The following is a 15001-nucleotide window of genomic DNA, read 5'->3' as shown; positions in this document are numbered from 1 at the left end:
TTGCAATATTATGATGCAGCAGCTGAACTCAGATAAGGACCCAGACCTTACACAACCTTGGCTCTTTAGTGGAAAAATGATGGTGGTAAATGTGGATAGTGTACAATAGCTTCCCAGAAATCCTCTTTAAAACCCACAGACAGCTCTTTATATAATGCAATGGCTTGTGATCAAACCGTTGAGATTTAAAGGTTGTAACATGGTTTGCACTAGAACTGTAAAAGGCTACACCTGTAGACAGAAGAAAGGGATTTATAAAATAGAATAAAAGCCAAGACATAAGAAGAATGAGAAGAATGAGAAGACAGAAGGCTGGTCACGTACAACCACAGTGAAAGTCTGTATCTTGCAGGGAGGTTAGACTGCGTCCAATGCAAACCACATGATACCAGGAGTCGCAGTGGTCACATTGCACCCAGCTGACTGTGTCTTCCTGTGGGAGGCAGCAGGAGCGCGAAGCACAGGGTTCTGCACTCGACACGGTTTGCGATACCACCAGAGGAGGGGCTGGATTCTTTCTGGGACGACCGCGAGGCTTTCTAAAGGAATAAAAAAAGAAAAAAAAAAAAAAAAAAAAGTTAGCCTATGCAACACAAGGCAACAAACCAAGACATATCGGAAAAAAAAAAAAAAAATCTATAAATATAAAATTGCATTAAAAGACAGACTATGGTATTCCATTCCACCGCAATATATACATTACATAGTTGCCCTGAGCAGTGCATGGCTATGCTTCCATCACCAGCCAAACTTCATCTTGCGCATCACACAGATAAAGCTTCAAACTATACAACACCCAATATAGGTTATTCCCTCAGATCGATTTTTCTTTGAAATAAAAACCAGCAAAAACAAGGTAAACCCTGTCCTCAGGATGCAAGCGCACAAAATTATTCCGGTGGAAAGATGTCGTCTGTAGTTCTTTGTGCCTTTTCCTTTAGGCTGGGTTCACACTATTGCAAATTGGATGCTGGTTTCCCCGTATCCAATTCGCATGTCAGGAGATTGTGACCGGATCTCTGGAGCGACTCTGATGCGAATTTCACAGGAGTCCTGTGGTTCATTTCAAGTCTGAATTCAGCCAAAAATTTGGACCCGAAAAAGGTGAACAGGGACGCACCGGACCCCTGCTGTGAGCCGCTTCGTGCAGCAATGTGAACCCAGCCTTAAATGGTTTTAAAAATGCAATCAAATGTCGAGACTCCTAAAGCTTCCTCTGTAGGCCTCTTTCACACGGCCGCTCCGTTTTTTTTTGTCCGCTGCGGTACTTTTTTTTTTTTTTTTTTTTTTTAACGGACACGGATGACACTTGTGTCATCCGCTCCGTATGTCCGCATATCATCCCATCTGTTTGCGGATGATATACGGACATAATGTATGTCTATGGGCATTGCGGATGTCAGCAGATGACACCGCTGACATCCGATTTTGCTTCAGTTTTGTTTTATTAACGGAGGAAAAATAGGGTTCCGTTCGTTCCAAAAAACGGAACAGAACTGAAAGGACACAAATCGGATGTCAGCGGATGGTCATCCACTGACATCCGCAATCCCATTGACATGCATTATGTCCGTATATCACCCACAAAGGGATGGGGTGATATACGGACATACGAAACGATCGTGTGAAAGAGCCCGTAGGTTGTTTTTTTTTTTTTTTTTTTTTAAAAAGACAAAAGCATAAATAAAAAAAAAAAAAAAAAAAAAAAAAAAAAAAAGGTGGATACAATAGAGGATAGGCCGATCCCTTGACAAGGTTTGAGCACGAAACGCATTGTAAAGGGCCTACACACTGCCGTCTGGGCCGCCGTGTACAAGTACTTTTAATATAGGACTACACTAGAACATCATTTTGGCTCCTGCTGGTGAGCATTTTTTTTTTTTTATACAGCACATAACTGACCCTGGGGCCGTCATAGCACGCCATGCTTCCAGTATTCTGACAGTGTTACAGGGCTTGTTTCATTCCAGCATCTGGTGAGTGCATTGAAGGGTGGAGGGAGAGCACAGTGAAGTAACACACAAGGGGTTTCACTTTTTGCATCTCACGGCTGTCTTTTGTCTGGCGAGTGTTCTGGCACTCTGTAACTGGAGAAATCGCTTGACTATAATGAGCCAGACAACTGACTTCTGATTGCTACACACACCTTTGGATTCTATTTTTGGGCTTTATATACACTTTTATTACTATCTGAGATTTTGTCTTTGCATTTAGAATTGTATTTGTCTGATCACAGTTCTAATTGTTAGCGCTACACTTAACAATAAACAATATTATATTATATACTGTTATCTGGAGGTTGTATATTCACCTTTATTTGTGCCAGCTGCTATTCACAATATATATCTCAAGCACTCACTTCATATATAGATTTTGCTCTGCCTTGTAAATGATCCCGTAGTCTTAGGGCTCTTTCACACGGGCGTTCAGTTTTTTTTGCCCGATCAGGTCCTTTTTTTTTTTGAAACGGATACGGATGACACGGAGGAAGTAGAGCAGGGACGCTGCTGGAAGAGGCAGCAGAGGAGGATCGGTCCCCAGACATAGGAATACCATGGACCAGAGTACCACAGAGCCCAGCAGCTACCTATAGGCTTGGGAAGCCACAAGCTCGTAAGGTCTTGGTACTATACGGTACTCAAGACCCAACAAATCCGGTGAGTGTGCACCCCTTTTGTTACAAGATATGCCGATTATACCAGCAGCTGAAATATTGGAGAAACATTACTAGGACACATTTGCACAAGATCACTGAAGGAACTTCACATTAGGACTTTCTAATAATCTGTTTATATTGAATATAATTTTACTTATTGATGTAATATATACCTCATCCAGCACTCTGCACTTTATCATAATTTATATATATTTTTTTAGTTATCACCTTTAGGAATTTAACTTTCTTCACTTGATTGTCCACTATTCAGGTGTGTGAACAAGGAATTGCTCACCCCTGACTAATTAGAAGCAAGCGCTATATTAATCCGTGGGATCTATACTTTTTCAGTAAGCCAACATTTCTCTATTAAAAATGGGATATTTGACATACCGTAAAATCCATTTCTCTGATGCTCATTGACTGAGAGCTCCTGATTCTTAACCAAAGCAGTGTGAAACGAGGGGTGGGGAAAAAAAAAAAAAAAAAAAGCAGACATAAAAATTCCCAAGGCTAACCATAGCCAACCAGGTAACATAAGTTCACCAGGTAACATGAACTCACAAAAACAATACACCTTCAAAGAGGACCATGTCCTCTAAACAGCAGCCAGCAAAACCTTGCAGATAAAATAAGCATTCGCAGATGCCAACACGTCCACTTTATAAACATTTTGTAAAAGTGAGGTCTGTCTGTGAGCCCAAATAGAGAGTCTGACTTCCTAAAAGACTCTGTAGCTGCCAGGTACACCCTAACTGCCCGGATCACATCCAAGTCATGCAAGGTAATTTCCTTTGGATGTTTAGCCTGGGACACAGGAAAGGCAACATAATGATGGCAATTTGCATGAAGACAGAGTCAGAGACCACCTTAGGAAGGAATGATGGACAGGGGAGAAGCACCACCTTATCCTTCTGAATCCCCAATAAGGTGAATGACAGGAGAACGCCGCCAGTTCAGACATCCTGCACGCAGAGGTGATAGCCACCAAAAAAAAAGACCACCTTTGGGAAACTTCCCAAATTTTTTTCAAAGGGAGGTTTCTGTAGAGCTGAAAGCATCACATTAGGATCCCAGAGCGGCAACGGAGCCTGCACTGAAGGACCAAATGTCGGACACCCTGAAGAAAAAAAAAGTATGCACCAGGGAGTGTGAGGCCAAAGGTCATTGGAAAAAGACAGACAAAGCTGATACCTAGCCCTTCATTGGTACTCAAGACCAATTTCTGTTCAACCCCCCCGTTAAAGGAAGGTTAAGATCCGATCGACTGAGAAGGAGCGAGGATGAACCCCAAGAGACTCACACCACGCAATGTACGTCTTCCACGTACGATAGTAGATCTTCCTAGAAGTAGATTTTCTAGCTTTCAACAGCGTAGGAATCACCGACTCAGACAAACTTCCATCCTTCAGCCCCTGGCATTCAACAGTCAAGCCGTCAAAGCCAGCAGCTGTAAAGCAGGATAGAAGATCGGTCCTTGGGGCAGCAGATCCTCCCTGAGGAAGCCCTCAAGGAGCATTGGCGACCAGCCGTACCCGATCAGTGTACCAAGACCGGCGAGGTCAGACGAAGGAAACCCTTCTGCTTTGATGCTGCACAGTTGTGTAGAATTGTGGCAGAAATTTGAGAAGGCTGGAACGAAATCTGTCAGCCCACCTTAGAATTCTGGCTACTTACTGAGCCGCCAGGACACTACTTGTGCCCCTTGGTGGTTGACATAGACCACAGCCGTGGCATTGTCCAAATTAATTAGTACCGGACACCCCTGAAGATGTAATTATCCAATGAGCCAGACAGACAAAGGCTGATCGCTCGGAGTTCCAGAACATTAAAATCGTCAGTCTGGACTTTCCCTGTCGAAGTACCAGAGAACAAAGCCACCGCTAGAGAACATGGATCCTTGTCCCATTTCACAACAATCTCTGTAGCAGAGATCTTATGTGGAACTGTGCAACAGACCGCCTTGAGGGTGGACACCATCAGGCCCAGCGCCCACATACAAGCCCGGAGGGATGACCATCTGCTGAACAACAGAAGCTGAATTGCCTGGAGTTTTTCCAGAGGAAGAAACACTCTGGCTGAGGCTGAGTCCAGAGTCAGACCCAGATAAAGCAGACTTCTGAAGGTTCAGAATCCAACCGAACTCCCTCAGATGTCCATCAGGGCAGTTGGAGACTTCACTCGCAAAAGAAGATACTCCAGGTACCCCAGTACCGCGATCTCCCGCTGACTCAAACAATGCCAGCACTGGGTCCAACACTTTTGTGATGACCCGAGGAGCAGAGGCGAGACCAAGGTCCACGCCACAAACAGATAATGCTTGTCGCCCACAGCAAAACGGAGGAAGCGTTGGTGACCGACACATATTAGAATGTGCAGGTAGACATCCTTGATGTAGATAGAAGCAAGAAGAATTCCCCCTGACGTAGGGACGCCACTACCGTGTGAATGGACTCCACGTAAAACTTCTGTACTCGCACCAGCAGTTTAGCTCCTTGAGGTCCAGAATTGGATGTACCCTGAAAATGTTCCGAAATCGAAACAATCACCCCTTTTGGGACAAGTCTTGCACTACCCCAAAGAGACCCGTAAGTGATATGTGGACAAGTGCAGGTTGGAAGGGAAGAACTTTTCCGGAGGACAAGACCGAACTCGATCTTGTAGCCTGACCGAATAACTTTGTGTACCCACATGTCCTATACCAGGGAGGTCCATGGATTCGGAAACCAGCAAAAACGTCCCCCCACCCCAGATATGGGTGAGGGCGCCCCTTCATGCAAAGGCAGCCTTTTCCGCAGGCCTGGAAGAGCCTGCTCGTGGCTTGCCAGACCAGGTCCTCTTGGAACCTCAGGTGGAGGCCCTGACTTTTGATCCCTTGTTTGAGACCCTGAGGGGCGAATAAACCTGAGCCGAGGAGAATGGCCACGTCTACGACGGGGCCCCTGCCCTTGGTAGCCTGCAGAAGAAGAGTACTCTTCAACCCTCTGGAGACCCTGAATGATGTAATCTAAGGAAGCTCCAAAACAGGCAGCCCCCTACAAGGGGAAGATCAAATAAGGGCTTCTTAGAAGTCTGGTCCGCAGACCAGTATTTCAGCCAGATAATACGCGAAGGACCACAGCTGATGCAGACAGCCTAGAAAGCAAATCAGCCACATCCAAGAGGCATCACAGATAAACTTTAGCCCCTGGACCAACTGATCCACTAGTTTCACAAAGACAGGGGGAAGCAGTTTCCCTTAAGGTCCCGCCATAAAAGTGTAGCCCACTCGGTCAGAGCTTGCGACACCAGGGCGATAGTAAATAAAGGCCTAAGTGCCGAACCAGCCACAGAGAACATATGGCGGACAAGAGCCTCCGCCCTCCTATCAGCTGGATATTTAAAGACCGGGGACTCCTCAACCGGAATGAAGGCAGCTTTATTTAACCTGGAAACCGATGAGTCCACTACAGATGAGACCGTCCACCTTTAAAAAACGCAGTTAATCCTCATAAGGACACCGCAAGCAAAAAGGCTTAGGAACCACTGCATTTTGGACAACCCCACTGTTTGGTGACAATATTTTAAAGTAAGTGGAAAAGGGAACACCCTCGCCACTTAGGAGGGCCTGTGAGTGCCAAAAGGAACTGGCGCCTCCGACGCAGGATAAACCGCAACCTCCATTTCTTTTAAAGTGTCCCGCACTGACACAGGCGCCAAGCTGACTACATGGCCTAGCAGGCCACAAGCCGTGGCCTAAATTGTTGTGGAGGCCCAGCCACAAATGCATGATCTCAGCCCGGCAGATGCCCAAAGGAAGAGTGGGGGGGCTAGAGGTAATAACACAGGGGCCGCCCCCCAACCGAGGCGCTCAATTTAGCCGCATGGCCTAGTAGGCCGCGGCCTAAATTTTTGTGGGCGCCCAGCCGCTTGGATGCGAGCCCCAGCAGAGCAGACCACCCAGGGGCAGCGGAGGGGAGGGCGGATGCCAAAATGGGAGGCAGTGGCTTCAGCCATCCTCACATAGTTTCCAACTAGTAGGCCGCAAAGCCGCGGTCTAAAATTTTTGGCCGTGCGAGGCGTGTACCTGCGGATGCTAAACTACTTGCTCCCCCATCCCAAAAATCACCGCAGGGAGCCCAGAGGACATCCCTGCCCTAGTCACCAACCCCCAGGGTGGCAAGGAACCCTGTTCAATCCCCCGTTGCACACCAGGAAAACCCAGTCAGCAGCAACTCCAAACAGCCCCCCTTAAGAGCATGTGGCAACAGCCAGCTCATAACCTCACCCAGAAAGAGGGGGGGGGGGCCTGAAAGACCCCCAGTGACCACCGAAATTTAAGAGGGGCAGGGGGGCCCCACATCCACCTTAAAACCCTCCAGGAGTAGAGAGGGGGGGGGCATCTACTTACCATACCAGGAACAGGGCAGGCACCGCTCCAGACAGCCACCGCTCCATTGTAATGTGGGTGCTGTCTGCCAGGAGAAACGCTGCGACTCAAGGACGAGGCCGGGTTGTATGCGTCCTAGCGAGATGTTTAACTCGCAGGCCAGCCCCCGTCCAGTGGGGCTATGTCCCAGCCCACCTAGCGCGGAGCTTCGGTCTGCACACGCTCCCTGGCCAGACTGGCGGGACCCTCTGGATCTAGATTATCCAGTCAGTTCTGCAGTTCAGCAATTGATTGTAGAGTCTCACAGGAACAAAAAATAGGGGGAGAAAAAAAAAAAAAAACAAACAATTGCAAGGACCAGAGATCCCAGCAAGGAACTAGTTCCTTACTCCTGACTAGGCAGAAAAAAACTGAGTGCCTATACCCTCTGAGACTGCCCATAGGCATAGTCAAGCTTTTTCGTGCCTAGTGTCCTACTTCTGTAGGGGGGGGGGGGGCAGTATAACCCAATGGTTAAAAAGAATCAGAAGTGGTGTGCGTCAGTGAACGAAAGAGAAAATCTTTTTTTATTGGTCCTATGCAACATTCTAATTTTCTGAGATACTGAATTTTTGATTTTAACTAGCTGTAAGCCATAATCATAAAAATTAAAAGAAAAATGCTTGAAATACAACGTTAAACGAAATTAAAAGGAACACTTTGAAAACATCAGATCTGAATGGGGAAAAAGATCATGCTAGATATCTATACTGATACAGCCTGGGTAATGTGTTTGGAAGGAAAGGATGCCACATCATTTGATGGAAATTAAAATGATCAACCCACAGAGGGCTAAATTCAAAGACACCCCAAAAATCAAAGTGAAAAAATGATGCACCAGGCTAGTCCATTTTGCTGAAATTTCATTGAAGCAACTCAAAATGCTACTCAGCAGTGGTTGTATGCATGCCTGACAACATCGGGGTATGCGCTTATTGGGACGACAGATGATGCCCTGCGGTATTTCCTCCCAGATCTGGACCCAGGCATCTCTGAGCTCCTGAACAGACTGAGGTGCAACCTGGCTGTGTCAGATGGACCGAAATAATGTCCCAGCGGTGTGCTTTTGGATTTAGCGCAGGTGAGCATGGGGGCCATTTAATAGCATCAATTCCTTCATCCTCCAGGAATTGCCTGCATACCCTCGCCAAATGAGGCTGCGCATTGTTTTGCACCAGGAGGAACCCAGGACCCACTGCAGCAGTGTAGGATCTGACAATGGGTCCAAGGATTTCATCCCGATACCTAATGGCTGTCAGGTGCTATTGTCTAGCCTGTAGAGGTCTGTGTGTCCCTCCATGTATATGCCTCCCTAGACTATCACTGACATACCACCAAAACGGTCATGCTGAACGATGTTACAGGGAGCATAACATGCCCCGCCACTCCTCAGACCCTTTAACATGTGCTCAGGGTGAACCTGCTCTCATCTGTGAAAAGCACAGGGCGCCAGTGGGAGACCTGCCAATTCTGGTGTTCAATGGCAAATGCCAATTGAGCTCCACGGTGCTGGGCAGTGACCACAGGGCCCACGATGACTTCGGGCCCTCAGGCCACCCTCATGGAGTCGGTTTCTGATATTTTGGTCAGAGACATGCACACCAGTGGCCTGCTGGAGGTCATTTTGTAGGTCTCTGGCAGTGCTCATCCTGTTCCTCCTTGCACAAAGGAGCAGATACAGGTTCTGCTGATGGGTTAATGACCTTCCACAGCCCTGTCCAGCTTTCCTAGAATAACTGCCTGTCTCCTGGAATCTCCTCCTTGCTCTTCAAGAGACTGTGCTGGGAGACACAAGAAACCTTCTGGCAATGGCACGTATTGATGTGCCATCCTGGAGGAATTGGACTGCCTGCACAACTGCTATAGGGTCCAGGTATTGCCCCATGCTACCAGTAGTGACACTGACCATAGCCAAATGCAAAACTAGTGAAAAAACAGTCAGAAAAGAGGAGTAGGGGAAAAAATTATCAGTGGCCTTCACCTGTAAAACCATTCCTGTTTTGGAGGCCGTCTCATTGTTGCCCATTCAGACCACCTGTTAATTTCATTACCACTAAAGCAGTTGACACTGATTAACAACCCTCTCTGCTACTAAACTGACCAGATCAATATACCAGGAGTTTAATTGACTTGATGCAATACTCTTATTTTGAGCAGTGTATATCACTGTGTGTGTAATGAGTCTCACTTTTTGAATTGAATTACTGAAGCCCCCAGTTACTCACTAGCCTCGTCTCAAAATACCAACCTAATTGCTCTCTTCGTTCCTCTCAAAACCTCCTGCTCTCTAGCTCCCTCGTCACCTCCTCCCATGCTCGCCTCCAGGACTTTTCCAGAGCCTCTCCAATCCTATGGAACTCCTTACCCTTATCTGTCCGATTATCTCCTACTCTATTAGCTTTTAGGCGATCTCTGCAAACCCTCCTTTTCAGAGAAGCCTATCCTAAAAACACTTAAATATACCTCCATTTTCTCCATCAACCCACCCACCAAGGTTATTGCCTTTTGTTTCACTTGACCCTCCCTTCTAGATTGTAAGCACTAACGAGCAGGGCCCTCTAGTTCCTCCTGTTTTGCACTGTATTGTAACTGTATTGTCTTCCCTCACATTGTAAAGCGCTGCGCAAACTGTTGGCGCTATTTAAATCCTGAATAATAATAATAATAATAATAATAATAATAATATAGTATAGCTTTGTCTAGATGTAGATTTTCTTACATAGACACAAAATGAGGATCTACTGGTATGTCATGGAATCGTAGGTATACCTAAAGCAAAACTTTTTCCCTTCAATTTCAGCAGTTCATAAAGCAGAAATAAACCATTCTATCCTTTACGTCCAAGGAAGCTGTCATCTTAAAGTGGAACTTCACCCAAAAGGGGTTCTTTCCCCTTGTGGTCACAGAAGACCGTGAGACCATTCACAATGCCAAGCTTGCGCATGCGCAATGGGATACTGGTTGTAAAGCAGAAAGCGGTCACAGCCGGGTGCCCACATTTGAGATGCCAACCCCCTTGGATATTGAATAATTGGCTTGGATGAAGACACCCGTGGATGCCTGAACAAGTGCCCAAGCAACTGAGACGGTCATCATTGACAACATTCCCTGGATTTCTACAGAAGTTTAGAGACATACATTTTTTTGCAGCTCGCTCACACTACGTGTTTAAATGCAATGTATAGGTGCGTTGTCATTCATTTTAATTGCACCCGAAGACACATCTACAGTGTGCTGCAAAAAACGATAGCACACCACAATGCACAGATGCCAATACTTGGCATAAAGGCGGGTTTAAAAAAATTGCATAAAACACGCAATACTGACCCAGTATAACAAAATCATAGACAAACCAGTTGTTACCAGGTATGCCCATTTTCTCCCACTTACTGCTGTGGTGACAACTGGTGAATTTTGGCTACAAATCGAGTTTAATATGCCAAACTTTGATTATCCCACCTTCCATATTCCATTAGTTGGGTAGCTTGCTTCTCATCTTCCTTTTGCCTTCCCCTCTTTCTTTTCCTCTTTCCTTCCTCCACCTGTCTATCCTCCTCATCTTCCTCCAGCTCACACAGAACCTTATGCTGAGCTTTCCTGCGGCTGCTCCTCCTTTCTAGGCCAGTGCGGGAAGGGAGAGGAAGGTCTGGAGTGGCTGGTCTGGCCAGCTCTACTGTTCCTCCTATCAGACCTCCGCTGTGCATCCTCTCCCGCTTCATCTTACTGATGCTGCCGATGGAGTTCAGGATGACAGTGGCTCCAGTGGTGTAGTGAGGAGATCCTCCACGATCCCCGCCCAGACTCCTCGTGCCTAAGACTGGCGTGAATCCAGAAAACGTTGTCCGAGCACGGGGCGACGTGATGGCTGAAAAGTCCAAAGGCCGCACACGAACCCGCTGGAACAGGAAGTAGGTGTCTGGAGAATGAGATGGAGAAGAATGTGGAGAGGGCCTTTCCTGGAAGTGCAGAAGGTCTCCATCTGCCAATTCGATCTGCTGTCCCCGCTGGATGTGAATGTCATTGATGTAAATTCCTAATAAAAAAAACAAAAACAGGTGTCTAGGTCAAGCTACACAAGGCTAGATCTAAAAAAAATTTTTGCTCAGATGCTGCCCAAAAATAGATAGGGAGTAGAAATAGATGAAATAAGGGCTTGCAGTGTTAGCTAGTATGGAGGTGCAAAAAAGCACAGGTTCTTTAAAATGGGTAACTCCAACCAACCCCCCCAAACAGATACTCACCTTTGGCTATTGGGGGATGATTGGGGGGGGGGGGTGAAATTTGACCTTTTCCCTGTCTTTCCAGGTTGCCGATTGCCAGGCTCGAAAACTGAGGGCGAGGAGGTGGTAGTTAATCCTGTGCAGTTTTTTTAGACCTGGCATTTCCACGGGCGATGCAGTGGCAAAAGAGCACAAGCAGTGGCCATCAGTAGGCAAGGATGCCCTATCAAGAGAACCTGTCAATTTGCCTTAACCTGAGTGACAGATTCTCTTTAACTAAGAAAAGAGATTAATGCAAGAGAAGTTTACCAACGCTGGAGCATGCATGGCCATCAATCCACTTCTTGCTTTTATTTTTAAAGCAGTTGTAAATCTCTGAAATAAGACACACATCTGATCTCCTACCCATCTTGTTACCCATTTACAGTTTCCCCGGCCAGCATGGCCAATAGATAATGTAATGCAGTGTGATCTGAACTGCATTGCATTCAGTGGAGCACAGGGGAGACATGCGGGGTCTTTAGACCTTGCATGTCCCATTAAAGAAAACCTGTCACCAAAAAAGTAATCACAGAGGAGACCCTGTGAAGCGGATTTACTAAAACTAGAGAATACAAAATCTGGTGCAGCTCTGCATAGAAACCAATCAGCTTCCAGGTTTTTTTTTTTTTGGTCAAAGCATAATTGAACAAGCTGACATTAGAAGCTAATGACTACCATGCACAGCTGTACCTTTATACCTTTGGGCAACATAACGCTCTGTCTGGGAGGAGGGTTTGGATTGACTTGACTAACAAATAAAAGACAAATCCATCTAACACTTTTTAAGCAGTTACAGCAACTTTTTTTCCCCTTTTCGGATAATTGCTTTTCAAAATCAGACTGCTGTAACCATCCCCCATTAGTGTTAGAGGGGAACTAAGCCCTCCTATCCTTCACAGCCAAAGAAGGTAAAAAAGGAAAATACTCACCTCCAACTTCCAGTGATGTGGCGGTTACTTCCCTTACCGGGCACTATCATCCTCTCCCTGGCTACTCCCAGGTGCCAGGGTTTTCAACCTCTTTATTCTCCAGCTGGGAAAGGATTTCCTCCTGTGCGCATCAGCCATTCTGATACAGTCAGAGAGTGCAGGGAATGCTTATTGAGCTGTGCATGTGAAGCTCAGTGTACATTTAAAAGAGGACAGCGAGTAGACCGGTAGGTGTCACACAAAGCATCTCTCTTCTGCAATAAAGAGCTGACTGCTTGCAGTTTTCACAAGTTTAGTTCCATCTTAACCCCTTAGAGCCAGAGCCTGCCCCCCCATTTAGGGGCTTTAGAATTTCGGGAGTCAAGGCGGGGTTTATGGTCATATGACCGCCGTGATTAGCTGTCACATGATCAGAAAGCTCCCGATTGCAAGCACGAATGGGAGCTTTCAGTTAGCTGCATCAGGAGCGCGCAGGGCGTGTGCTCTGGGTGCTATTGCGTGCAAATATGCAGACCCTTGGTGCCATGGCCTGGCTGACGAGAGGCCACATATTTGTGTGTGCTTGGAGCTAAGGGGTTAATTTTTTTTTTTGGGGGGTTTAATACTGCTTTAAAGAATTAGTTCACCTTTTCATAAAAAAATAAAAAGGTAAAACACTAACCCTCCTCACCCCCCACGCTGTACTTACCTCCGTGGGTGATGAGCAGTCAGTGGCCATGCAACCAGTGTAGCTGTCCGGGTAATCAAAACCCTCCCTCCCCCCTTTCTTGCTGCAGTGCTTCCAGGATGCATCAGAACAACTCTCTATCCTGGAGCTTACCAGTCAGAATTGTTCTGATCGGCCCTGGAAGAAGAAGAGCAGGGATTTCAAACCCCCAGACTGCTACAAAGGCTGTGTGGGCACTGACCGCTCATTAAGTAAGGCCCCTTTTGCGCAGGTGCCTCCGTTAAGGGGATCTGTTTGCCCAGCAGGGGGGGGGGGGGGGGGGGAATCTTTCTGCTGATCCCAGCTGAGCAGGCAGAGGACAGGTCTGTGTCCGCTCGGCCATGCAGAGCAGACACAGCCCAATTTTGCCTATCAGGTTATCGGATGGAAACAGGCTGCTTCCATCTGATTGACGGATAGGGAATAGATCCCCCATTCATCTGTTTTTGACAGACAGGCTTGAATCGGATAGCGGCCGGTGTCAGCGGACAGACGTCTGCTGACATCGACCACTCCATAAAGAAGACTGGAGGGTATGATCAGGTCTGCCTGAAAAACTGACAGGCGAACCTGATTGGATCACCTGTGTAAAATGGGCCTTAGAAAAGAAGGGATTTAAGGGGGGGGGGTTAATGGTGGACATTTGTTTAGCTTTTCATTTGTCTGTCAACAGAACAGGAAGTGAAGGAAACAATAAAAATGTGGAAAATAACACCATTAGCCCCTCCTCCTCAGTACCTGCTATATTTACCTCTATTGGTGATGAGCTGCCGGGGTAGCGATCCAGAGATTTTAAATCTTTGCTCTTCTTCCTGCAGTGGTTCTGGGATGGATAAGAACAATTCTGACTGGTCAGTGAAGGCACAGATTTGCTCTAATCTGACCCAGAAGCACTGCAGTAAAGAAGGGAAATAGAAGGGGTTTTGAAGCCCCAGACTTCTACACCAGCTGCGTGGACACTGACCGCTCACCACTGAGAGGTAAGTACAGCAGGGACGGGGGGAGGGGGTAATGCTGTACAATGTTAGTTTACCTTTTCTGTCAACAGGACAGGAAGTGAAGGGAAGGGAAATCTCCCTAATGAGACACAGATCATCACAATAAAACTGACAGCGGCTTTACCCCACTGACAAAAAAAGTAGTTTAGTTATACATTACAAAGTAAAAAGATTCTGATTGATCGCTGTGGATAAAGGCGCTGCTTACGTTTAAAATACTTCAAAATGGAGAACATAAAGTCAGAACAGCCAATGGACAACTTGAGAAAATGGATACAGAAGTGGTGCGAAGACAGACAGACAGACATAAAGATAGTCACCAGTAGTGGTGCAGCTCTCCAGGTTGACCCGCCATTCTCCGCTGGGCTCTCGTTCTGCGTGGATCTGCGCCTGGACACGGGCTTTCCCCGGTAAGGGGACGTCACACAGGTCGTGGCGGGCTCCCAGCCGGTAGACGCAGCGCGGGGAGTCAGGTAAGAAGGTGTAGAGGTCTTGGGAAGGTGAACTTTGTGAACTGGAGGCCGGCGCTGCACCCAGGTCTGAACCCATCCGCAACAGCTGGAAGCAAGGCTGGACCTGGGACATGGTGGCCTCTGACCCTACCATGACAGCTGGGTGACACTGCAATGGCCTGGATGACCCTGATAAATAACTCTTCCCCCCCAATAACTGCTGTCACCCCCCCCCCCCAAACCCTTAAAAGGGGGGCTTCCTGTAAGCGCAGACCTTGGTGAAGCCCAGGTCACTGAAGCTGACCTATGACCCTAAAACCCTAACATGACCATTGACCCCATACCACTGGCTGCTGAACCCCAAATATAAAGTGGGTGTGGTTTCTTTAAGGGATGACGTCACAAAATCTTATCACTCTGACCCTAGATCTGACCTAGGTAGCTCCTTGCTATTCTACTGGAATCTACCTCCTTGGATTACCCCCCACCTGAGGCTGGGAGGTGAGGCAACACCGATCGTGACGTCACTGCGGTCACGGAGCCTCCGCTAACATCTGAGCTCACCAGCGCCGGGGCAGCGGCGGGAAAGC

General features: G+C 47.1%; 1 protein-coding gene across 1 annotated transcript; it reads right to left on the bottom strand.

Annotated features, from left to right (window-relative positions):
- Nucleotides 1–208: 208 nt before the first annotated feature.
- Nucleotides 209–14599, bottom strand: TCF19 (transcription factor 19). The gene is made up of 3 exons (XM_082264315.1): nt 14280–14599; nt 10524–11097; nt 209–539 (listed from the first exon to the last, which is right to left on the bottom strand). The coding sequence occupies exons 1-3, from the start codon at nt 14563–14565 to the stop codon at nt 317–319; spliced, it is 1083 nt and encodes a 360-aa protein (XP_082120441.1). The 5' UTR covers nt 14566–14599; the 3' UTR covers nt 209–316.
- Nucleotides 14600–15001: the final 402 nt, after the last annotated feature.

The sequence above is a fragment of the Pelophylax lessonae genome (assembly GCF_965119305.1).
Source record: "Pelophylax lessonae genome assembly, chromosome: 7".
Taxonomy (NCBI): domain Eukaryota; kingdom Metazoa; phylum Chordata; class Amphibia; order Anura; family Ranidae; genus Pelophylax; species Pelophylax lessonae.
The sequence above is the reverse complement of the archived record's forward strand: the minus strand, read 5'-3'. Positions and strand labels throughout refer to the sequence as shown.